At 41.1% G+C, this 27,018-nt stretch overlaps 1 protein-coding gene across 12 annotated transcripts in view; it reads left to right on the plus strand.

Moving 5' to 3' along the window:
• Positions 1–27,018, plus strand: part of NCKAP5 (NCK associated protein 5) — a 1,052,051-nt gene that overhangs the window by 716,667 nt on the left and 308,366 nt on the right. For all 12 annotated transcript variants that reach the window (XR_003793798.1, XM_029224397.1, XM_029224398.1 and 9 more), the window contains one exon: positions 9,028–9,115. Coding sequence is in view for 11 of the 12 variants with exons in the window: in XM_029224397.1 (XP_029080230.1) it covers positions 9,028–9,115 (88 nt within the window). In the remaining variant the exon portion in view is untranslated. The remainder of the gene's footprint in view (positions 1–9,027; positions 9,116–27,018) is intronic.

Below are 27,018 nucleotides of genomic sequence, written 5' to 3' on the forward strand. Positions count from 1 at the left end.
TACAGCCACTATGGAGAACAGTATGGAGGTTCCTTAAAACACTAAAAATACAAGTACCATACGTCCCAGCTTTCCCACTACTGGGCATATACCGTGAGAAAACCATAATTCAAAAAGAGTCATGTTCCACAATGTACATTGCAGCTCTATTTACAATAGCCAGGACATGGAAGTAACCTAAGTGTCCACTGACAGATGAAAGGATAAAGAAGATGTGGCACATATATACAATGGAATATGATTCAGCCTTAAAAAGAAACGAAACTGAACTATTTGTAGTGAGGTGGATGGACCTAGAGACTGTTATACAGTGTGAAGTAAGTCAGAAAGAGAAAATCAGTATATACCGTATGCTAACACATACATACGGAATCTAAAAAAAAAAGAAAACAAACAAAAAAATGGTCCTGAAGAACCTAGGGGCAGGACAGGATTAAAGATGCAGTTGTAGAGAATGGACTTGAGGACACAGGGCCGGGGAAGGGTTAGCTGGGACGAAGTGAGAGAGTGGCATGGACATATATACACTACCATATTTAAAATAGATAGCTAGTGGGCAGCAGCCGCATTGCACAGGGAGATCAGCTGGTGCTCTGAGACCACCTAGAGGGGTGGGATAGGGAGGGGGGAGGGAGACGCAAGAGGGAGGAGATATGGGGATATATTTATACATAAAGCTGATTCACTTTGTTATAAAGCAGAAAGTAGCGCATCATTGTAAAGAAATTATACTCCAATAACAATGTTAAAAAAAATGAAGTAAAGAAAAAAAGAAAACATTTTGGGAATTCCCTTCAACTCCATGTGGAAAATTGCGAGTGAATGCAGCTCTCTGCTTCCCGCCCTCTCCACATCTGCCTTTCCCCATGCAGTGATTTCCCCATGCAGGATTAGCGTAAGCCTGCCTACAAGAAAATTTATGTTGCTTTCTGGTCACATACAGCTGGCCCTGGAGTGAATATGATGCAGTAATTCAAATTAGACTAGCACCTTTCGATCTGTTTATGAATGGTGTTGCATCCCCATGAGTGAATTAGAGCACTGTGGTTCCTGGGCAGTGGTATTATACTTGCAAAATTTGTGCTGAATTAAAAATATATATCATCTAAGATAGAAATAAGAAATCCCAGGCCTCCAACATTTATCCAGAGTGAGTTTCAGTTTCAGTGCAGTTTTTCATTATTGTCACTGTAGATTTACTATTCCCAACTATTAGAGCCAGGATAAGCAGAGATTGGGTTAAGAACATCAAAGTCACGGCCAACCTGGGGATTGTCCCTGCTTACATGCTTAGATATTCTGGCTTCTAAGTGAGGAAACTCATTTGCTAAGGAAACAAGTTGGTGCAGTTGGGCGGAACCTAGTTCTAAACTAGTAAAGTTTCCACGTGAACAGTTTCATCCTGAAATTGAATATTAGTCAGCTTTTCCCCTCACTCCCTACCTTGAGGAAAGCTTTGCACTGCAGTTAAACTGGGGAGGGGGGATGGGTTGTCGAGGAAAGCAATGGGAGTAGAATGGGAAAAAGATATTTAAAAGCAAACGATACGTGAGGCCATGCAAAATATGTTCTTCATTAAGATAATTCTCCGATCTTTTCTCCCCCTAGCAGTAGAGCCCTGGGGTCTCTTAGCAGAGATTAGTCTGCTAGATGGTAAAGGATGTCCAGACTAGGGATTGAATCTAGAAAACCCTGGCCTTATAAGGATAATATTTTAACCACCTAAGCTAGTTAGTTGCAAATGAAGCATATGAACTGTGGACTGCATATTAAATGTGACAGAAAGAGCAGGGAGTTATTTCTAGGAGATATTTGATTTGTTTTACTAATGACCAGGAGCCCTGCATCTTAGCCCCATGGGTCGCAGCTTAAGAATTAGGTACCCTCTAGCTGGTACCTCTCTCTTGTTACTACTTTTCTCTGACCAGTTACATCTACATATGGGTCTATGGGGAAATGAATATATAAGGAGTCAGGAAATGAATGTGTGAAAAAACTATTAGATTCATTCATTCACCCAAAAAAGAATGTATTGAACGCTGAGTCAGCAACACTAGCTGTGCTTAGCTCTTAAGAGATAAAATAAACAAGACACAGTCAGTGACCTCAAGGAACTCAGAGATCATTAATAAGATGCTATAAGGCTATGAAGGAAAAGTATGCAGAGTGTAAAGAAAGTACAAAGGAAGGGCTTCTCCTTAAGGAAAGAAGAGCATCCCCTTGGTGGTCCACCATGCTCAGGCACAAAGGAGATTGTGGGTTTTACCTTTCCAGGCTTTCTTCAGATTCTGTGCGATTTTGAGGCTGCCTGGAGGCCCAGTGGGCCTGCTATGGCAGGTCAAGTGCACTCTTACAGATGTGTCTGAAGATAAACTGGCAGGTCAGCACGCTCATTGGAGGTGGCGACCAAGATTCAGAACAGTGTAGCAAGCAGAAGCTAAGGTGAAGGTCAGAGTGCCATACATACCTCCAGGCTCTGATCAAACAGAACAAACAGACTGGGAACAGCCTCAAGACCTTCAGACATAGAAGCAGAAGGGCCAGCAACAAATCTGTAGACAAGTGACTTCTCTCCAGATATAAGATGACACTGTACCCAAGTCTCCTTTCTCTGTAAAGACCGTGATCCATGCAACCAGACCTGCATACACCTAGGAACCGTCTATGGAAGAAAAGCAGTTGCTTCTCTTCAACATTTTTACCCAAGAGATAAGGTCTACTTTTAAAAACAAATGAACAAAACTTTGTCAATAATTTAGTATAAACAATTTTTAATATACAAAAAGTTGAATGAATTTTACAGCGAACACTGTATACCCAACAACTAGATTCTACCACTCACTTTTATTGTACTTGCTTTACCGTATGTCTAGCCATGTATCCATCTCTCTCCATCCATCTATCTAATCGTTGATGCATTTCAAAGTAAACTTCAGGCATCATTACATTTCACCCCAAATTATGTACATACTTGAGCATGTATAGCACTAATTAAAGTTCCATATTTGTTTACGGTGCATTTTTTCTTTCAAGATAAAATTTATATACAGTGATACACACAAATCTTAAATGTAGCCTTTGATGAATCCCAACAAATGCTTACACCTGTGCAATACAAACCCCTGTGGAGATACAGAACGTCAGTGTCATCCCAGGAAGTTCCTTGTGTCCCTTACCAGTCAGTCTCTGCCCTCCCTGGCAATCACTGTTCTTAAATTTTACATCATAGATTAATTTTTCCTGCACTAAAGTTACGTACAAATGGAATCCTGTGGTATTTAGTCTTTTGTGTGTGGCTTCTTTCACCCAGCATAGTGTTTGTGAGATTCTTCCATATCGTTGCACGCATCAGCTTATTCCTAATGTTGCTGAATAAGATTACAATGTGGGAAATATACACAGGCGCCCTCGTATTGCACTTTGCTCTGTCGTACTTCCCAGATACTATATATATTTTTCTTACAAATGGAAGTTTTGCGGCAGCCCTGTTTTATCAGATGATAGCATTTTTTAGCAGTATTTTTAATTGAGGTATGTACATTGGTTTTTAGACAGAATGCTGTTGTACATTTAATAGACTATAGTGTAGAATAAACATAACTTTTATATGCAGTAAAAAGCCATTTGTGTGACTTGTTTTATTGCAATATTTGCTTTATTGCAATATTTGCTTTATTGCTGTGGTCTGGAACCAAACCGGCAATATCTTTGAGGTTTACCTGTTAGCACAGTTGCTTATATATTCTCTTGATGATGGACACTTGTTTCTCAATGGATTTAAAAATCTGTCGTGTTAGACAAAGTGTAGGATTTATAGTAAGATTTGGGCAAAAGTTAATGCTAGTCAGCATGTGGAGGCTCAAGACAAAAGATGTTTGATTATATACAAAATAAATGGATTGTATTTTTTCTGAATATCCCAGTGGTAGTGTGCTTAAATTTTTTAACCCTGCTAATAGTCATCCAACGAAAGACTGTCTTGTAAGCATTTCTCTTTTTTCCAGCAGATACGGGGAGGATGCTTGTCCCCATTTTGGCCTTTGACCTTGCCAGATGAGTGCTGTTCTCTATATGGGGTCACATGGGATGACTTCATAGGGAGGAGGCTCCAGGTGAAGGAGAAGTGCTGCAGTGACTCAAGCCCCTCAGCCTTCTTTCTATTTGAACCCCAGTCCCTTTCTTCTTGTCTTTAAAATGAAATTCGATCATGGCAGCACCCTTGCTTAAACTGACACACTTTCTCAAAATGAGAAGATTGGTAGTCAAATACAGTGAAACACAAGGAGAGGCAATTTGCACGTCACAGCGGCAGCTGTCAACGAAGTGCACGGTGTAGGTGAAGAGAAGATGGCATGTACTTCTAGTAGAAGTGGGTGGGTTCTGGTCTTGCAGCCTCTCACATAGGAAAATAGGGGGGAATATTGAGTAATTGCATTATTAGTTTCATTTTTATTTAATGTGATTACTCAGCAAATACATAGCTTAAAATATTTCTTAAGAACAAAAATATGATTCGGTTCAGCTTTTAGTTCAAAGAGCCTCATCAGTTACTAGTTTGAGCGGGGGAGCGTGGCTTCTTGTTTTGTGTTCACTTTGTTCTATTTCTGTCAAAAATGACATGCTAAACTGAATATCTGATCACAAGAGTCACAAAAGAACGCTTCCGTCTAATGTTCTGATCAGTTCCCAGAGTGTCATTAGGCAAAAGAGAGGGCTAAGTTTGGGGAGGAAGGAAGGGATGTGGAAGACTTCACTTTCCTTTACCTGCTGTTATAATGAACAGCTCCCAGTGTGCCCTGGGATTGTGTTTTCTAATAGCATTTTCATTATTGAATGAGTCAAGTTCTTCAGGGCTCAGATCATATTCTCTGATGGTAAAGAGACTCCTGACGTTATCAGGCCCTGAATGATTAGGTAGTTTCCTGCCTTGAAAGGATTCAGGAAACCATTGTCTTTGAATATTCACTTGCAGAAGGATCTTCCTTTGTTAGGTAGGGAAACTGTCTCTGTGAGACATGGATGCAGATCCAATGACAACTTCCCCAGTCATCTGCTCTTTAGAAGGGGGTCTGTGACAAAGGTGGACCCCTGGGTACAGGGAGAAGATTTTGTTTCAGATTCTCACTAATCCAGCTCTTATGTGCTTTTGAATTGTTATTCTTCTCATGTGTTCTTTTTTAATGTCCTATTTTTCTAACTTTAAGTTAGTGCCCTTTTTAAACAAAACCTATGTTTTTTAATTCCCCTAGAGGAAATACTATAGGAAAAATTTATTAATTTAATGATACATACCTTAAAACACGGAACCTATTTTCAATTAAATACAATTCCTACATTTATATCTATATTACTTGAAATATACTGTTTGCATATGAATTTGGTTTATTTTTTCTGACTTGTGTAGGACTTAACTTTTTAAAAATAGTTCACTTAATGTACATTAGAATTTATTGCATCTCACTAAGTATAATTTTGGCCTAGACAGTTTTTAGTTATGATAGCTACTTGACTGGTATTTAGAGGAAGAAAGGATTTAATCTCAGGTCAGACAAAAGGAAAAATCAAAAAAGAACTAGAAGACGTTAATTAAGGTAAGCGTTTAACGATAGATTGAACCAATCAGCAATTTAAAAACAAAAACAAAAAACTCTACCCATGCCTGACCTGGGGAAAGGAATTGTGTTATTTTTAGTCACATCTGAGAAACGGATGACAGATTATTCTGTGTGCAGACTGGTGGTGCAATCCCTCATACATCAGCTATCAAAATAATAAAACAAAGTAAAATGTCATTGGGCATTACACTACAATGGATGATGCTTCATAGTCTTTGATTTTTGGGAAAATAGAGAAGTTTGCTAAATGAGAATTTTTTTAAAAAGATATCATTAGGGAATAATGGTATATTCCTGTCAGGTTCAAAATATTTCTCTGTTAGCAGATTCATAAAGGTTATGAAAGATGAGACAACTTAATTTTTTACCAAGGGTAGGGCCTACAACTCTGTTCCAAGCTGTAGCTTGGAAATGAAATCGGTTTTAATTAATCATGAATTTGTGCCAGAAAAGTGTTCACCCTGTTACCGTGGGTCTAGGCTGTTTGAGATCCTGTTTTAACAACTTTCTTTCCAGCCCCTCTTTTTTCTTTCTTTTTTTTTAAACTTGGAAGCCAAGAAGAATGGGTGGAAGGTGAATAAATGTTTTTCTTTTTGATCCAGCAACTTGTGCGTAGAACTTTTAATTATACAGAAGAGATAATTCAGCAAGATATGCACTGAGACAGAATTGTATTTTAATTTATTGATGACAAAGACAAGATTTTATTTGAGTTTTAACTGTTGGCCGATAATTAAGCCAAATGTTTATAAATGAATAAAATAAGGATTGAAATAAGAAAGACGTTCAATCTCTGTGCGAAGATAGGAAGAAAGTAGACTAATATTTAGGAAACAAGAGGCTAGTCCCTGCTGAGTGATGTTGAGCAAGTTATTACCATTATCGTTATTTTTCTTATTTATGGTAGATTTAGTAAATATCGTGGAAAATCTACTGTCATTCAAGAGGTTGTCTCTGTTTATATAAAATGAAATAAAGTATTAGAAATTGGCCTTCATCACTTATTATTTCAGAATTTGTGACTTCTTCACACCTATTTTTTTCACAGAAAGCTCTCCCCAGGTCAGAAATAATATCGTTGCTTTCTTGGGTTCAGCATCCAATAGGTTTTCACAAAGACAACTCTTAATTAGGCGTTAAGACTCCTCTGCATTTCAGATCATTTCCCTGAATGTAAATAAGTCCTAGTGGAAAAAGGATGCTGCTTTTACAGTCATGAAAATGGTTTAATCCTAATTCCCTGTCCAACTAACCGTGATCCCGTAAGTAAGCCATTCAACCTTTCTGGACCTTGGCTTTCTCCTCTACCACAGAGATATAATGATACTTTAAAAGTGCATTATAGTGATTAATAGACGTGAGAGGTCTTTGACAAGTTAAAAGTACTATTTAATTTTATTATCATGAATAACATAAGATACGTGAAAATACAGGGAACAGACTTTGCTTTCTTGGCTGGATGCACGAAGGGATGGCTTGAGTAAATGTATAGTCACAAATCATTCTCTGCGCACTCATAATCGGTGTCTACCATCTTCTCGAAATCCTGAATGGATCCTGGTGCCATCCCCTGTGAAGGCAGAATTTCCCCAGTTATAATCCAGGTTTGGATTGGCCCAGTTCATCCACAGTGTCTTTACTCTTCTGCTAAGTAGTGATGCGCCATATGAGTAGTTGGCATTCTGAACCACACTACATTGATTACTGTAAGGGTCTTGTCACTTCTGGGAATTCAGAGGCCTCCTAGAGCCCCTAATTTGTCTCGCTAGAAGCCCTAGTGAGAGAGAGATGCTGGGTCAGCCTGCTTCCCCCGACAAATCTCCTAAACTAGGATTATATTGAGTCACTAAAATACATGCTTCAGGATGGGACTTGAAAAGACAGCCGACTCAGGTTCTGGGCATGAGAGCACTGTGTTCATTGTGTTTAGTTCGGGCAGCCTGCTCTCAGAGTTCTGGTCCATGAATCCTCACGGATGAGTCCCAAGGATAAGGCCATTCGAACATAGTTTGAGCATACACAGTCAGTGCCTGTTACAGAGTAAGCACTTAACATTTTTTAAAATGAATTAACAAGGGATTCATATAATAATGTCTACTGAGTACCTACTTTATCTGTAATTGAGGGAAGTACATAAATATATGACATGATTCTATATCAAATATTGTAATTTACTTCAGAAGACAAAGCATGCATACATGAAATCTTTGAGTATTAAAGTGGAGAGTTTTTAAGTGATAGAATGAATGATTTGAAGTATAGGACTCAGGCTTCCCTGGTGGCGCAGTGGTTGAGAGTCCGCCTGCCGATACAGGGGACACGGGTTCGTGCCCCGGTCCGGGAAGATCCCACATGCCGCGGAGCAGCTGCGCCCGTGAGCCATGGCCGCTGAGCCTGCGCATCCGGAGCCTGTGCTCCGCAACGGGAGAGGCCACAACAGTGAGAGGCCCGCATACTGCAAAAAAAAAAAAAAAAAAGTATAGGGCTGTAAGAATTCATAGAAGTAGGGGACTAATAAAGAAGTCTCTTAGGAAGTGAAACTTGAGGTGGATTTTGAAAGATGGATGGCCCATGAGAAGGTGAAAGGATGTTGGCATTCCAAGAAGTAGTAACAGCCTGGGACAATGTCTGGAAATGGAAATGGGTGTGTGTGTTTTACTCTTTACTTTTGGGTTTGGGGGGGGGGGGGTTGGGAAGGGGAAGGGTTTGAAGTGGGTATTTAAAATACGATTATAGCATACAACATATATTATAATATAACCTATAGAGTTACTCATAAATGTGCACTAAGATGTATTTGTAAAGATATTTCTTAATTCAAATAGCAAGCTTTTGTGAAGTAATTTAAATTCCATCAGCAAGGGAGTGGTTAAATAATTTATGGTGCCTTCACATCATGGAATGTTAGGAAGCAGTTGAAAAAAAGTAGATCTTTGTGTGCTGACATAGAAAGACCACCATGGAAAGACAGAACAGTGTATTAATGGTGAAAATGGATTCATGTAGGATTTGTCAACTTTGAAAACTGATTTTAAAAAGTCAAAGTGGTATTTCAGGAAACTTACTGGGGTGACACTGTGTCAAACTGAAAGTGAAGAGGGATGTTGGGAAGTGTTTGCATGTGTACAGACATAGTAGGCCAAGGATAGAGACCTGAATGGTAAAGAGAGAGAGAAGCCAGAGCCATTCTGCAGAACGATCGCAAAGGACTTCAGGACAGATTCTTAATATAGGGGATGAAGGAGAGAGAAGAGAAAAGAGATTTCCAGGTTTAAGTTTAGGGAATGATATACTAAAGAGTGATTTCTACTAACTGGAACAGACCCATGTTAACAGGAAACATTTCTTAAATCATTTATTCATTTATCTATCTACCTGTCTATTTACTTATTTATTTTTGCTTGTTTTTCAGGATGGAAGAAACAGTACGAAATCTACTGCAGAGTCAAGGACCTCCAGAACAGAAAAAAGAAGAAACTGTTAATATCATGGTCTATCAGGTACACCACATGTCTTGCTCTTGGCTGGATACTGGTTGGCTTGTTTTGCTTGGATTTCTCTAGCTCTGCCCTCCCTAACCTGGAGATAAATAAAAAAGGATGGTCCAGACCCCAGTGCTGGGAGCCACACCAGTCACCTCTGTTACCAGTCACCTCTGTTTGAGGAATACTGTACACATTCATTTAATTCATTCATTTCTTGTACTTTGTGAAAGGAATTGTAGGTTTGGTTGTAGGAAGGTACAAAAAATACGTTTATAGAGATGCAGAGAGACCTATAGAAGTATCGTGGTACTCTGTGGTCAAGGCTGTAAGAGAGGCATCTACAGCATTCTCTGGAACACGGGAGAGGCGCTGACTCTTCCTGCCCAGGGAAGGTAAAGAATACTTCCCAGAGATCTGACATTTAAGGTGGACCTGAGGGGTAGAGAGCAAGAGAAAGGACGTTCCAGGCAGAGGGAAGCCTAGGTAAAGGGGCAGCGGTATGAACATGCATGGCAGGCTCCTGGAGAGTAAGAAGCTCACGGACACTGCATCATGGCTGGTGAGATGACAAGTTTGATGGTGAGACTGAGGGGACATGGAAGAGCTGGCCGAGGTTATGCCTGTCTTCTCAGCTCATGGGTGTGGTCTTGCTCCTCAGGCCATGTGGAGTCTACAGAGGTCCAGAGAGAGTCAGTGGTCAATGCACTACCAAGTTGTCTTTTTTTCTTTTTTCAATTAATTAACTCTTTTGGTTGCACCACATGGCACATGGGATCTTAGTTCCCCGACCAGGGATCGAACCTGCGCCCCCTGTATTGGAAGTGCGGAGTCTTAACCACTGGACTGCCAGGGAAGTCCCAACAAGTGATCTTCTGATAGCCCTTATCCCACGGTGTTTTAACATTAGTGAAGTGACCAGGCTGGGAAGCAGGGCATCTAATCTGAGCATGACCCAAGTTGGCCATACAGATGAGAAGGCTCTGACAGCAGAAAGAGCCCAGGCACTCAATCTAGATCAATGTAGGACTTTCATTGAAGAGCACTGAAAGTCACAAATAGGCACCCAATGTCCACTGCACGACTATGCATAGGGGGCTTTCAAAACCTAAAGAAGGAAAGGAAGTGGGCCAAAGTTTAAGGTGATCACTGGGCAGCCCTAGGTTTTGGCTAGCTAAAGAGCATGTGGGTGTGGGGAGGCAGTCCTAGGAATCCGGCTGGTAAAGATCATTTCACGCTAGCATCCCTGAATTCACGGGTTCTGGGCTCTGCAACCCCACTTGTGATGACAAAGATCGAGAGGAATCTGACAACAAAAGTCACAGTATCATATAAACTTAAGAAATCTAGATAGAATTAACCTTAAGAAGTCTATGTCCTAAATCGTTGACTCTTGAGACATCTACAGAACTACAGTATGACAACGGGGACGACTGTTCTTTATCTCCAGTGAAAGCAGTATAACGAGTTGACTTAAACCTCCTTGGAGGAGATAAAAGTTAGCTCCATAGCGACTTCGCTGGCTGTCCAGTGGTTAAGACTTCACCTTCCAATGCGGGGGGTGTGGGTTCAATCCCTGGTTGGGGAGCTAAGATCCCACAGGCCTCGTGTCCAAAAAACCAAAACATAAAACAGAAGCAATATTGTAACAAATTCAATACTTTAAAAATGGTCCACCTCAAAAAAAACCTTGAAAACAAAGTTAGCTCCATAACAACAGTAGAAAAACTCTCAAATCCATTTCTCAGGAAAAGGTTTAGATTCTTCTTGAGGTGGCCTTCACATAGGAAAGGCATGCCCGGCTTTTCCTGATGTGTGGTCGCCTACGGTAAGGATAAGTATTTAAGTCCTTCTAGCTCTGAATCTTTCCTAGGTATTACATTTGCTTTGGCAGAAAATTGATGTATAAGTAAAAACTCAGACTTGACTCTGCATTAAATGGTTCTGTTTAGCCTTAAAGAGTCATAGGAACCTGAAATGTCAGTCTTCTGTCCCCACTCACAGGTAACACCAGGCTTTAATTAGAACTAAGTAATTCAGCATCCCTCCTGTGCTTTTTCCAGTCTCCTCATTGTGGCTCTGTTTCACCAAGTTCTTATTTTCTTTTCATCATTCTTTGCTAATCTCTTCACACACTTGTTAGCCAAAACCATGGTATACACTCTTATCATCAGAATTCGTTTTGTGAAACCGGAAGCCTCTTAGAAAACCAGAGAGACTTCTAAAAATGTGTTTTCCAACTATTTCCTCTTAATCACCCAGTCTATTAGATTTGGGGGATCAGCTCTTCTCTCTAGAGTGGAGACAGTTACTGATGTGAATTCATGCTACATGGAAGGGATTTTTCAGCCATTGCTCTCATTGGCCTCAGGCTCATTATCTGGAAAATTGGAGAGGGATTTGGGTTACATGAACCATAAAGCGTCATTTGTACATTCAACAGCTATTTATTGAGTTTTTATTGTGGACTAGGCACAACTTAGTGCTCTGGGGATTCAAGACATGAGAACAGAGAGAAGGGTGGCACTGAGTCCCAGGGAGGTCCCTGTCACCTCAGTCATCCTAGTATTCTAAATATGGCGAACAGTAGGAAAATCGGTTGTGCAAGATGTATGTGGTGAAACCAGTGGAGTGCATAGTTAACACTCCCTGAAGCCGAATTCTTTGTTTTGGGTAAGAGCTGGGAGATTTATTACTTCATAATATGGAGGGTTATTAGCACACCTGACTCAGATTTTCCAACTATAAGATTTCTCTGACAGGAACCAGAGGCCCATGCAAAGCTGAGACCCACAGGAAAGCCGGAGTGGGTTTTATTTTCCATCATGGAAGTGTTTGTCCTGAGGCTTTTATCATCGAGCTAATAACAGTAGAGTAACAGCTTTCTGAGTTCCAGGCCCGTGCTAATTGCCAAGCATGCATGTGAAGGGTGGTCGTAGTTTGTTCAAGGGGCGTGTTCCTGAAGACTTCTCAGAGTTGGTTACTTGTATCATTTAGAGCTTGTATAATTTCACCTGGACCAGCTCAAAGGTCAGTAGGTGTTTCTGTTCAGCAGCTGAGACAGACCCGCCCTGCGGCTGTCCGTGGTTTCACGGGCTTTGTTACTGTGCACTTCTTGACTCTTTTTGTAATTTGGAGAGTTTGCATCATTTCAAGGTTTGGGCATGAAGTGACATTAATGCCATTTTTATGTGACTACAGTTTCCCATTTGTTTAGTTCAGAGTCCCATTGACTGTGACTAGACTGTAGCTCATTCGGTCCCCACAACTGTGCAGGAAGTACTGTCAGTATCCTCACGTTAGTGAGGATAGACGGGGACGTAGGCTCCCAGAGGTGACCTCTTGCCCAAAGGTGCAGCCTGGAAGTAGCTTAGAAGGGATTCGAACTGTAGTCAGTCTGACTCCATGGCCTCGACTCTTTATGCGGAGAATTTCTGGAGAGATGAAATGATGGTGCCCAAGTTATGTAGCTAGATATCATCTAAGTTGGGATTTGAACCTAGGCCTTTCCACTGGCTATTTAGAGCTCTCTCCATTCATTCATCCGTCCATTCATTTGCTCATTCATTCATTCAAATGACAGTTATTCATTTATTTTTGGACCTACGTATGTTAGATTCCTATTGCTGCTGTAACAAACTTAATGGCTTGAAACCACACAAATTTATTCTCTTATAATTGTGGAGGTCAAAAGTCTAAAATCACTGTACTGGCGGGGCTGCATTCTTCCTGGAGGCTTCAGGACAGAATTATTTCCTTGCCTTTTCTAGACCCTAGCATTCTTTGGCTTTTGGCCCTTTCCTCCATTCTCAAAATACATCACTTCAGACTCTGGTTCCATTCTCCTTTTTCGGAGTTTGACTCTCCTCCCTCCCTCTTATAAAAAGACTGTGATTATATTGGGCCCATCCCCATGATCCAGGATAATCTCCCCATCTCGAGATATTTCATTTAATCACATCTGCAAAGTCTCTGTGGCCACAGAAGGTAAGGTAACATATTCACAGGTTTGGGGGATTAGGTAGGATGTGGACATCTAGGCGAGGGACATTCTTCTGTCTATCACACTAAGTAACGCATGAACCCAGCAGGCTGGCAGTACCTAGCCGATGCCAAGCTAAGTGCTGGAGATACAAAGAGGCCTTTTCCTGGAAAGCTCAGTTTATAGGATGCTGGAAATTGGGGAGGGAAGGCAGATAATTAATTGAATATATGCAACAATGTGATAGGAGCCCACAAAGCAGCTTGCACAAGTTCTGGGAACAGAAAGGAAGATGCCACCAAACCTACTGCACTGCTCTCTCCAGAGACTCTTCTCCTGCCTAGGACTTCCTTTCAACAGTCCTTTAACCTTTTCTTTTAGTCTCTGTTGTCATGGACTCAAGAGGCAGGCACCCCACAGCCTGCCTTTCTCAGAACATCTTATATCCCTGGTATTTTAATATAACCGTCATACTGTCACGACACATATGTTTGGTGCTTTACAGTTTTCAAAGTGCTTACACAAAATGGATCTCATTTGTTCATTTCAACAGCCTCTAAATTAGATATTAACCTGCTCATTTTTAAGGATGAGTCTCAAAGAGGACTGTTTCAACTCTGGCAAATGCTAAGTGGTAGAACTAGAAATAAATCTCAGACTTCCCTAAGTGAGATACATAGAGTGAAACTGATCAGTTATCAGTGGGATAATCGGATGGTGGAACCTAACTTCCCAGCTCACAAAATCCTTGTCTCAAAATACAAAAATAAGTGAAAGGAAACTGAAATCAATTAATAAGCCATATAATGTTTGTGCCTGACATTTCTTCTATGAGAGAGACAAGCCCATGAGTAAGAGAAATATTGCCAATATACGGAGGGAAAGTGATATACGTAGCACCCAGGATAGATTCCTTTCATTATGGGAAAATAAAAGACCTCAAAGGATTGTCTGCAGAGGAGACTGAAAAAGGAGAACCGTCTTCCATTTCCCTCTTGCTCTGTTTCTTTCTCTAGCTCATTCTTTCTAGGTATTTGGGAGGTTCTTCTGTATCATGTGATACATTCTTGAAGCCCAGTTTACCATTTCATTTAGTTGAGTAGTTAGGAAACATGTTAGAAAAAACATTCATGATTCGATATGAACAGGGGCAGTTCAGCGTAAATGAAATGGAGCAGCTAGTTGAGAGGACGATACGCCTTCAGCTTCATCTGTCAAAATATTTCAACACAGGCAACCAAAGATACAGAGAATCATAACACTAATGATGGATTACCCATTAAAGTCCTCTTGTGTCTGTAGCTACCTTTTGTGCTGCTTTGCTGTAGCTGATAGATTTCCTCTTGTCTCTGCTTTTCTCTATGGAACATGAATGGAACCCATTAGCTTTATTTATTTAGCAAGAAAAAAGTGGACAGATAAATGGAAGCACTCACGAGGGGGAAAAAAACCTGCATGTGGTACAGCTTCTGCCACTAACGAGACTTTTGGCCTCAGACTGTCACTTAAACTCTCTGGGCTCCTCCTTTCTTTTGTATTTGTGATTGAAGAGGTTTTGGATTACTTTAGGGACCACAAACACAAAAAACCTACAATTGCCAAATAATGTAAATGGTTAAAGTAGGCCAGGTATGAGAACAATTGTGTGTCCTCTGGGGGGTTACATTCTATTTTTCCACTTTTGATAAGGAAATCGGTACAGAGAGATGTGGTGTTTGCTTGTTTTTTGTTTGTTATTCAAAGGCAAAAGTCTTGCTTTTTAAAACCATGCAGTCGCAACCTACACTTGGTTTAATTCCAAAGGGCAGTAGGGAGTGGTGGAGACTATGGCAGACTGACCGAAGAGCCTCTGTCCGGTCTGAAGGCAGCAGTCACGGCCCCACTGCAGCAGATCCAGATGACTCAGAATGCACACCGGTGTGGACGGACGGCCATACATTTCAAAAGAAGATGAAAGTTCAAGTTTTTATGAGCAGTTTCTTAGTCTGTAAATACTGCCTTATTTTTTTTTATACATGGATTAAATAAAACACGTGCTAGGCTCAGGGCAACAACCGTCCGCACAGAAAGATGATTTCGAGTGTTTTTTTCTCGCTCTTAGAACTCTGGGATTTTGATGCTTCTTTGCAATCCCGTGAGGCCTGGTCTACACAAAATGCAGCATGGAGCACATCACCCTACCGCGCTGTGCCCCCCGTACCACCCCAGGCCCCGCTTCTGACGCGCGCTGAGCAGCTGCTATGTACTGGTCAGAGTCCAGTCCTTTCACAAGTGTGAACTCACTGAATTTTCACAAGAACCATTTGAAATGTCTCCATTTTACAAAAGAGGAAACTGAGGTACAGAGCTGTTAGATTGCCTGCCCAGAGTCACACATCACCAGTGTTGGGTCCCTCAAGTGCCTTGGCACCCTTTAGGCAGGCAGAGTAGGTCTCCACAAAGATGGAGTGCAGGAACTTTGTCAGGAGGTGCAGTGTGTCATTGTCCCAGGAGAGGCACAGAGAGGTTGACATAGTACACAGCCCTGTTGTAACGGTGTCCACAATCAGCTCTCTTCACCCCTTTACTCTTCCCATCTTCGTGGAGAGCCCTGCCTGAGCTGTGTAGCTTCCGAACCCAGCTCCATCTCTTCTAATGATGCCCTAAGCTCAGTTATTGATCTCTTAGCCTATATTTAAAGCAGTACGGTCTGATACCCAAGTAATTTCTATTCCAAGTGATCTAATTGAAAATCAAAATGACTTTTTCCTTAAATAGTTCCTTAAAAGTAGTCTCAGATGTGATTAAGTGGTGATGCTTGGGGAAAGGGCACCTTTCTAGTCATCCTAACATCTGTCACTCATCAAATATATATCCAGATTCCTTTATGTACACAGAAAACATGTGACGTAGGCTGGGGCCTTCCTCATTGAAGCCCAAGTCATGCCTAGCAGAGATATTACTTTATTTCATAAATTAGAATTTCTTTAATTGAAGTATAGTTGGTTTACAATGTACACGTGTAGTACACAGTGTTTCACGTGTACAGCAAAGTGAGTATATATATGTATATACGTGTATATATATACATATATATACATGTATATATAACTTCTTTTTCAGATTCCTTTTCCTTATAGGTTATTACAAAATATTGAGTATAGTTCCCTGTGCTATACAGTAGCTCCTTGTTGGTTATCTATTTTTTATATAGTAGTGTGTATATGTTAATCCTAAACTCCTAATTTACCCCTCTCCTCCCCTTCCCCTTTGGTAACCATAAGTTTTTTTTCTATGTCTATGGGTCTTTTTCTGTTTTGTATATAAGTTCATTTGTATCATTCGTTTTTAGATTCCACATATAAGTGATTTTATATGATATTTGTTTTTCTCTGTCTGACATACTTCACATAATCTCTAGATCCATCCATGTTGCTGCAAATGGCATTATTTCATTCTTTTTTATGACTCTGTAGTATTCCATTGTATACATGTACCACATCTTCTTTAACCTTTATCCATTTATCTGTTGCTGGACATCTAGGTTGCTTCCATGTCTTGACTATTGTAAATAGTGCTGCTGTGAACATTGGGGTGCATGTATCTTTTCAAATTATGATTTTCAAATTATATACCCAGGAGTGGAATTAATGGATCATATGGTAGTTCTGTTTTTAGTTTAAGGAACCTCCATACTGTTCTCCATAGTGGCTGCACCAATTTACATTCCCACCAGCAGTGTAGGAGGGTTCCTTTTCCTCCACACCCTCTCCAGCGTTTATTATTTGTAGATTTTTTGATGATGGCTGTTCTGACCGGTGTGAGGTGATACCTCACTGTAGTTTTGATTTGCATTTCTCTAATAATTAGTGATGTTGAGCATCTTTTCACGTGGCTTTTGGCCATCTGGATGTCTTCTCTGGAGAGATGTCTATAAATGATCATTCTTATCAGGCATAGGATTTTTCTTTCTACTTTTAACTTCACCTTCTTTCCCTGTAATGACTTAAGTGTACCTTAGGCAAATTCAAAAATGTAAGTGCACTCGAAAGAAAAGTTGGGGTTGAAAAATTAAATAATCACAAAAGATACCTCTCTAAGAAAGCTTTTTAAAATAACAATATTCCTACTATATTTAAAGTGTGAGTTTCCAAGCTTCTAATATAATAGCATTTTTTTTTTCTTGAGCATATGTAAATGCAAGACAAAGCTGCCATCTGTGGCTCTCAGGAGCTGCAAAGTTCCTGATTCTGTTTCCTGGCTGAGTATCAGAGTCACCTTAGGAAACCTTAATAGATTCAGCTCTCCAGGCACCTTCTTTTGTCTTCAGACTTACAATGACCTGTCTTGTTTGGCTGTTTCTGAGTTTGATGGGTCATTTTGATTCCTCTGGTCCACAGATGTGTTGGAGACTAGTGAGGTATTTCAAAACGTATCCAGTCCACCACCCCTGTTTCCTCGTTTTGCGAAGGAGAAAACGGAGCTGAAGTTCAGCGCGTGCTATATGCATTTCTACTGCATCCGTATCTGTACTGATTCTTTCATTCACAATACTTATTTCAGTAAGTGCCTTGGCAGTTAATTAGCCGAGAGATCTGAACTCTTGAGAACTCTCCAGAGAGCTTGACTGTAATTCATACAGATTATTCCGAAAAGTGTTTGTTTCTCTTTTTTTACCTAAACAAAATGTGGTGAACAAATGCGAATCAATAGGTCAGCAGTGAGTACATTCCCTGAGTGCACACCAGTTGGGAAAAATGATCTAGAATTCTGAGTGTTGAGAGAGTGGCTAAGTCTTTACACAGGTATTTATAAAGTTCTGATACACGATGGGATGGGAAATACTTTTATTGAGTGCTTTTATTTACGTGGCCTGTAATCTGAGGAAGTCTCAAGTGCCTTTGATTCTGCTTGAAGAAATTTGGCCTTCTCTCTGAATTGCTGTGAACTTTGAATTGCTGCTGAAGTGGGTAATGGTAATAAAGGGAGTATTTTTATTGTGTGTTAAGTTTTAAAGGACTGAAACTGTTCCTCAAGGAAGCGGTTTTCTTCCTTCCTCATTCTGTTTAGTTTTAAGCAACATCCTGTCTTCATATAATAAGTTTAGATAAAGGAAGCAGGATTTCTTAAAGCCAAAGTGATGAGATTCAGTGCAGCCAAAATCATTGTCCTTCATAAAATACTCCTTTTCTCTTTGAAAGTATTCTATAAGATGAATGTATGATTTTACACCCTACAGAAATACTTTCCAGAAGTTTTCAAAACAATCTCTGTTAGCACGCTGACCGAGGACAGGGTTCACCTCTGTAATTCCAAAGTCATACAAAATACTTTGAAAGGAATAGAGGAGTTTCAAATATCACTCAGAGTTTAAATAGTTACCTACATTCTTCTTGGAAATTTTAAATTCCTGGCTTAATACGTTCTGACCCTTCTTTCTCATTCTCAATTTCTGCCTACATTCTGTGTGCAGACACGAATACGTTTCCTGTTAGATATCTTGACCCAGAGCTGAACTCTTATCAAATAAAAGCAGAATGTGGTCTCTCTATTAAAGCGTATGTAACCTATGAATAACATGGTGCCCCGAAAACTCACCTTCTCTTCATACAGGTGAGCTGCTTATTGTCAATGAACATGAGCTGCTTTCTTCAGCTCATCTCAGCAGAGGGCCCGGCTTTGTTTTGGAAACCCCAGACGGTGTCTCAGGTCAGGAGGTTGTATGGGTAGAAATCAAAGAACGTTGCCCTTTCGTAATTGTGTCGCTTGGGCAAATAGTTTGGGCACGTCAGATCATTAACCAGGCATATCAGTTATTTCTTCCTCTTAGGAAACAAATGAATTTCAACAGGGCAAGATCACGATGATATGAATCCTTGAACTTTGATCCTGTTTTCTTAACTCACATGAGGCTACAAAACTAAATTTTATTTTTTTTAGGGCTTAGCTTATCAATGTTTTATGAGATGGAGATAAAATTGTGTGTGTGGGGAAAATGGACAGTGTTGGAATTAGGAAATAATTAAGAAAGAAGTTGAAAGTGCCTGCTAGGAAAAAAAAAATCTTTTATTGCTGAGATCTCTCTTATACTGTAACCTTTCAGCTGTGTTGTCCTTACTGATTTTGCATGCACAAGCTAACACAGCATGGCAAGAAGAATCACCAGGTGTGGGGTGAGAGGAAAATGGTCTGGGTAGGGGTCTGCTGTCTGGGTTGAAGCCAGTGCAGGGTTCAGGTGTTCACTGGCCTGATAGGCACATCTGAAGAGGCAGGACCACAGCCCTTGCAGGCTTAGAATCTTGTACTTGAGCCTGACAACAGCTTCCAGGCTTGGGAAAAGTAGCCACCTGCCAAGAAAGGACCTTCCTCAGAACTCAACTATAAGACGAGGGTTAGACGATGATCAGGTTCTCCAGCCACCTGTGCCCCAGCCCAGACCAATTCCACAGAGTCTCCAGCAGCTGAGCCTGGGCCCTGGTGAGTTTCAACATTTCCCCAGGTGATTCTAATATGTCACTAGGCTTGTGAATCGGTCAACACCTTGATCGGGAAGCTCTTTTCTAGCCAGCTCAACTCTGTGAGGAGTGCAGGGAAAAGATTCATAAGGAAGTGTGACTTACAGGGTGAAGGGGAGCTGGAAGGTCAGTGGAGATTCAAGGTTTGTTTTTCTTCCCGCTAAGACTTCTGCTGTTGCCTGGAAGGAGAGGTTATCTAATCTAGTTTGCATAAGGTTTATGCCAGCTGTGCCAGGGTCCAAAGATGGAGGATTTGCAGTCCCCCATGCACTGGGCTGTGTAAACACCTCACGCTCGGGAAGGATGGAGACAGGGACTGAATACACGTTGTCCCATGCCCGTCCCCCATGCCCGTCTGTTGGCCACTTATTCAAATATAGATGCCAGCAGTGCTCAGTTTTTCTTCTTGGCCCTGTGGAAAAGCTAATTCAGATTAATAAAGGGAAGAAGGAATCTGAGAAAAGGAACATCGTAGACCATTAAAAAGAACGCCGTGAGCTCTCGGTGGCCCCTCTCCTTCCAGAGACCCCACGTATAAGGGATTGTGGCTGGAGAATGCATAAAGGCGAATTTAAGTAAGAAAACGTTTCAGAGTCAGAGAGACCTGGAAGCGGGTCCCATGTTTCTCACTCAATTAGCTTTTGTCATCTCGGGTAACTTAATCGACTTGAGGCTCACTTTTCTCTTCTCTGTAATGGGTAGAATAAGGCTAAACGGAAAGGTTGCTGTTTTCAAAGTGTGTCACTAGACATGATTTCATCTAACAGTTGGAGATAGTGTATGATAACGTGGATAACACATGTTAAGTATTCAACAAACAGTAGCTATTACTGTTAAACATCTAGCCTTATCTATCTTCTCATCTATTCTTTCTCTTCATGTACCCAGATGCTTCCTCTTACCCCACCTCACTCTAGCCTACCCTATCGGCTAGCACCACAGAAGGTGTGAAAAAACTAAAGGTTCAAAATTGGAGAAAATGATGAAGCTGTGAGAACTGTGGGCATTTCAGGGGGGCTAAACCCAGGATCAGGTCCCCTGACAGGACTGGCCTTTTTGGTGGTATCTTCTCCCATTGTGCAATCTTGTCATCCCCATACCCTATCTACCAATATTTTCTCACTTATGTATGTTTCCCTGAAATTCCATCCGTTAAAGCATCACTCTATGTAACAAATAAAGAATTAAGAAGATACATACTTAAGGGGAGTCCTTCACACGTTAGTGTGACCCAGTTAAATCTGCAGGCTTTGCTCTATCAACCCATCTCAGAAAACTGAAATTTAGAATTTGAGGCTTGGAAGGAAAGGAGACAGGAAAATAATTTTCCTAAAGTAATTTAGGAGCTTATAATCCCCTGTGTTTATTAAGTCTGGGTGAGACTCCACCTTGGAGAGGGGTACCAAGGGAGAAAGGTTTTAGGAAGCAGCATAGGGATACGGAAGGGAAGAGAAAGCCAGCAAAAGCAACGTACAAATTGCAACCATCATTTCTATGGTTTGCTCAGTGCCATATGCATACTAAAGAGCGAGAAACTTCTTTGTCCTCTCGCCTTCATATGCTCAGAACCCAGACCTCAGGCTGGGACTACCATAAGAAACCGTTGAGGGCCTGGTATGATCCTAGTGCCATTTACTTTATGCCTTCTGTGGGATGCACCAGGTGTCAAACTGACAAGTTTAAAGGAACTTTTGGAGCAAGCCCATTGAATTGGGGTCTTAAAATGACTTAGATTCTTCTCCTGTTTAAATAAACAGCCAAATATCTGTAGCAATTCATGATGGTTCCATTGTTTTGTAAACTGATCAAAATAGATATTTTTCCAAGTGTGTTCTGTTGGGTTTGCCACCACACCCTAATAAACTTTGTATCTACGCTAAATTAATAAAGTAGCGCAGTAAATTCATTTCTCCCCATTAAAGTCAAGCCTATACCTTAGTCTGAATTAGTAAGCTTCTACTGTAAGTGATGATCTGAAAACAATGCCATTGCAAGTGTTCTCCGACAGCCTTTTCTATTTCATTTACAAAATAACTTGTACATATATCCTTAAGATACTAACTAGGCTGTATTCTCTTGAGTCATTATGTCTAATTTTTCTAATCCAACTATTACTGGATTTTTTTCTTCTCTGTGCGTTTTTATTACCTCTTCTTTCCTGAGCATTTGAACATCACCATTGGAGGATCAGTAGTGAAAATTGCCACAATAATAATTAATATGTACAGCTTACACTTTCATGGCATCATCTCATTTGAACCTCATACACTAACCTTTCAAAATAGGAAGGGCAAAAAGTTCAAGTTCACTTTACAGATAGCTGAAGAAACTGAGTTCCACAGAGGCAGTTGACTTTATAAGTGTCATACAGTGTCAGGTCACAGTGGACGTGGTCCTTTGATTCTGAGTCCTATAGTCTCGTAGGGGTCGCATTAATTACATTCTCTACTAGTGGTTCTCATATTTGGCTGTGCCTTGGGAATCATCTGGAGAGTTTAAAAAATTTATGATGTCCTGGTTCCATCCCAGGGATTCTGATTTCATTGATCTGGGGTGTGGCTTGGGCATGAGGATTTTTAAATCTCCACAGATCAATTCTAATGTGCAGCTTGGGCTGAGAACCACTGTGCTACAAGGCATTAGATTCAGCTGTATATTTTTCCTTTCTTGCTCATCATGGTGACGGTTCTTCCAACCAGGGTCTTCTTTTCATTAACCTACCGCCAGCATTTCCCTCAAAGTAGCCAACCTGCTGCCTCATGTTTAGGAAGCATACTGAGCTTCTGGGGAAGGTAGGAGTTGAGTGGGCCCTTGAAAGACATTAAAGTTCAGATAAATGGAAAGGTCCTTTTGTTCTGTGGGTACTCTGATGAGAGACCGCAGAGGATGATGGGTATTCTGGTGAGGTACAGCAGAGGATGATGGGTATTCCAGTGAAGTACAGCAGAGGATTGTGGGTATTCCCATGAGGTAGAGCAGAGGATTGTGGGTACTATGGTGAGAGAAATCAGAGAATTATGGGTAAGCGGAAAGCCTTTAGAGGCCAACAGTATGGGTTCAGATCCTGACTGAGCCACTCACAAGCTATGTAATATTTGAGGATTTACTTAAGCTCTCAGGGCCCTGGAGACCTTCCTCCCAGCCACATTCAGCCCATGGGTTGGTAATGACCTCACTGCTGAGGGGGCAGTGAGGGATCAGAAGGCTGGCTGAGACTTTGGGAGACCATGAGGACGTGCAGCAGGTAGGTGGGTCAGTGAGTTGCTCAGGAAAATGATTGGAGGGTAGGGTGGGCCCAGTTCAGAGGCCCGCACTGATGGAGTGAGAGCTAGTGGACATGTCTGGGGAAACAGAAACCCTGCTGGTAGGAAGGCCTTGCTGGAGATGGAAAATTGTTTCACTTGCATAAATAGGAGGGACCCGTGGACACAAAGAAAGAAAGACAGACAAGATTCTAAATTCACCCTAATTAGTGTTGTCTGTTAACTGAGCTTGAGGCCTATTTTCCTTTTTAAAAATGCTAACGAGGACTTCCCTGGTGGCGCAGTGGTTGAGAATCTGCCTGCCAATGCAGGGGACACGGCTTCGAGCCCTGGTCTGGGAGGATCCCACATGCCGCGGAGCAACTAGGCCCGTGAGCCACAGCTACTGAGCCTGCGCGTCTGGGGCCTGTGCTCTGCAGCAAGAGGCCGTGACAGTGAGAGGCCCGTGCACCGCGATGAAGAGTGCCCCCCCGCTTGCCACAACTAGGGAGAGCCCTCGCACAGAAACGAAGACCCAACACAGCAAAAATAAATAAATAAAATAATAATTACATCTGCAAACATCCTTTAAAAAAAAAAAAAAAGCTAACGATTAGCAAGTTTCAGAGAGTTACCGAACTAAGACTTTGTCCTTGACATAATGCAAGGCAGAGCCTGGAAGGACAGTGTAAACTTGTCAGAGAGGATGTGGGCAGTCAGGCCCCAGGCCTGCTCCTCGCAATGAGTTCCTCAAACCCCTCTCAGCCCAGCAAGTTCAAAACCTTCCACTTGGAGCTGAGTTTCCAGCGTGGCCTGAACCATAATTGCTTCTGACTCTCTTATCGGTGTCTGGGGTCATTCTGGACACGCAAAGCCAGCTGAGTTTGATGGGCTGAGAGACTGAGAAAACTAGGCAGCATCATTACTGCGTAGCAAGAGCTACAGCCAGAGGGCTTCAGAGCTGGTGCCTTTAGTGATAGGAAGAGTCAATAAAGGGATGATCTGGTATCTTGGAGACCAGGGCTGCTTGGAAGGGGTTGGGTCATTTCATATTGTATTAGGGTAGCCAAGAGCTTAGGGCATTTTTACCAACTGTTTATTGTGATGTTGCTGTGTACCTGGTAGCCAGCCTCTGTCCTCCGTGATTTTCTAAGGAAGCAGTTGTAGTGTGACACGTGAAGGTCAATCACTGTACAGAGATGAACAGGATAGTTAGCAAGTCTCAGGTGCTCAGAAGGTGGAAAGTTACCTCCAGTATCCAGCTACATCATTTTGCACGTGAGGAAACAATGTCACAGATACCCAAGGGGCTTGATCAAGGCAGCCCTGCCCATGAGTGGCACACCTGGGATGAGAAATCTGCTCAGTAGCTAGTTTTATGCTTCCTCCCTCCCTGCGGCAACAGAAAGTTGCTTAGCACTGAGATGACGGTCGCTGGGATCTAGAAGACTCTTTGTAGGAGTAAGTTGGGAGACCTCTGGGAGAGCCTTTTGTTTCAGGAACCAAAACTTGGCTGGTTCATTATTCTTTAAACGCACAGAGATTTTGCATGAAGAAAATGCTTGCTCAAGTTTTTTATGCACATTTATATTACTTTTCATATGTATGTGTGTGTGTATATGTATATGTGTGTATATATATATAATATTCTGACTTTCCTAATTGTCTATTAGGATCATGCTTATTTCTTGCTAATTTATCTGAATCTCCTTCTCTCTCTCACCAAGATGAATCATCTGGCAGGGTTACAGGTTGTCTTCACCAAGTAGCTCTTTGTCTGTCTACACCCACTGTGGCTGTAGGCAGCTTGTCAGGATGTACGTCCCACTCGATGCCAAAGAAACACCTCAAGTGATAGCTTTCTGCCACTTTCAGGGGTTAGGGATAAAAATAAGAGTTTTAATGTCAAAATGCACACCAGGACAACATTGCTGGCAAGATTTCTTCCATAAAATGCTCAAACAGTTGGGCCCTATGCTGTGCATTGGGTTTTGCCTGACTAGAGAGAGCAGGTATTATGTAAATTATACTAGAAAAAAAAAAGTAATATTCCTGCTTTATCCTTAAGTTCCATTTAGGTGCAAACAAGTGAAGCTGCTCTCTGTTCTGACATGAGCCCCCAAGAGAATTAACTAGATAATCCATCTCTGACTTTCAAAAGTACAACTAATGCACCACATTAGAGCTTTTCTTTTAGGTAACTCCAGGAAGGAGAAAGCAGAGAGGAACTGAGATCTTGATTAGGAGTATGCCTGCGAGTCTCCAGAAATTCCCAGGGCATTTTAGGGTAGACAACTATACGGCTTAAAAGGGCTTCTTTGTGAGGTGCGTGTGCTGGGGCTATCCCTTAAAGCATAAACATGCAAAATCTCATTTTCTAGGAGTGGAAATCAATGTAGTGGTGCTTTCACCGTTTATGCAAATGGTTTACCAGTCCATTGCTTTATCTTTCTGGTAGCAAAATTCTGGCTTAAAATATTGATAGTTTTCTGTTGCAAGTACTTAAGAATATTTAAGTAGTTCAGCTTAAGTATTTAAGCTTGCGCACAGTGTCATCAGAGGTAAATCGGGGCGATGCCATCCCTCATTCAGCGCGATCACATTCAACAACACTGGACATTCATTAAATGTTTTGTGTGCTGTGCAAGGTATGGTGATGGGGGTGTGATATATAAAACATTCCAACCCCTGAGAGTCTTACATTATAACTGGGGCCTACTAAACTGCATATAACATCTGTTTACTGAATTTGGAATGATAAGTTTGCTTCTCCATATGAACTATTATTTTTTATAATAATTATTATTATTACTATTATATTGTATTTGAACACTTAAAGAATTCTTTCATAGCAGAGACTTCCCAATTCAGTTTAACAAACTCAGAAGATACGTAAATATTTATCTGCCAGTAATTGTCAAAACAAGAATATATATATAGTACTGATCGTATTTTCTGAAACAAAAATTTGGATACATTGGTCACCTGACCCTATGTATTTATGGGGACAGTGGGATAGAAAATTTTAGGTTGCTTAAATTTGCTTTAAATTAGCATTCTGTCCAGGAATCGCAGACATATGGCCGTTAAGATGTATATAATGACATCAGTAATATAGGCACCCATCCACCACTAACTAGTCAATGACTGAAATTACCGGTTCATTTTGGGATGGCCTTTGCTTAGGCCACAGCTTCCCTCTGGAGGCTATCTGGCTCCCCCGTCCCATGAATTCTCTCAGAAAACTAGGATGATGGGAGAGAGGAGGCCTTAGAAGAGGAAAAGAGAGAGAGATTTTGAATACAAATTTTGATGTCAGCTTACGAATTATTTTTAGCCATGTCCAAGCGTTTAAGTATAGCACTAACCACTGAAATTCCCCATCTGCGTAACAGTCTTACCGTTTTTGGTTTCTTTCTGCTCGGGTTACACTCAGACAACTATTTATGGGCTACAAGGACATCATTTTTATTGCTAATTTTTTTAGATGTCCGGCCACCTGAAGCATGCCTTTAATGAAAATTATAGTTCATCCTATTCCACAGTAGTTTCCCTTTAAAGTATCTTTGGAATTGAACTTTTTTTTTAAGGAAATAAATTTTGCTGATAGATGGAACAGGCAATAAAAGCATCATCTGAAAATTTATTAATGTACCTGAGCAGAGCTGTTCAATATGGAAGATCGTTGGCAATACTGAGGAGTGTTTTGAGTGAATAATGTGGAGTAGATGTGAATTGATACCAGTGGTCGTGGTTCATATTAGAGACATAAAGAAAACACTTTGTTCTCTTATCCATCATACACATTTAATCTTGGGGGTTTTACTGTGTTCCGAGTTCACTTTGTAAGTCAAATCCAGGGATGAAAAAGAAGAGTTTTATATGTTTTGCCTGACAGTAGTAACACTAAACCGTGAACAAATTGGGATGTTCTTTTAAAACCCTGTGATTTATCTGACGCTGTTTTTCCCCCCTTAAAATTTAGTATGCTAGGTCCTGAACAAAAGCTGCTCGCGGTCCCTGGGAATGTTGTTATGGTATTTGCCGAAGTGCTATCTAAAGTGACAATATATTCTGTGCACCCTTCCCACCACCAGACAACAAATGAGTAAATAAATCACAGAAGCTGAAGTCACCAGGGCTCACTGGGGCGGCTGTCAGCCAGACGGAGGGCCTCTACATTTTCATTTAGCTTGTAGTAGG

This window comes from Monodon monoceros, unplaced genomic scaffold (genome assembly GCF_005190385.1).
Source record: "Monodon monoceros isolate NGI ecotype Baffin Bay Population unplaced genomic scaffold, NGI_Narwhal_1 Super_Scaffold_16, whole genome shotgun sequence".
In the NCBI taxonomy this organism is placed as follows: Eukaryota; Metazoa; Chordata; class Mammalia; order Artiodactyla; family Monodontidae; genus Monodon; species Monodon monoceros.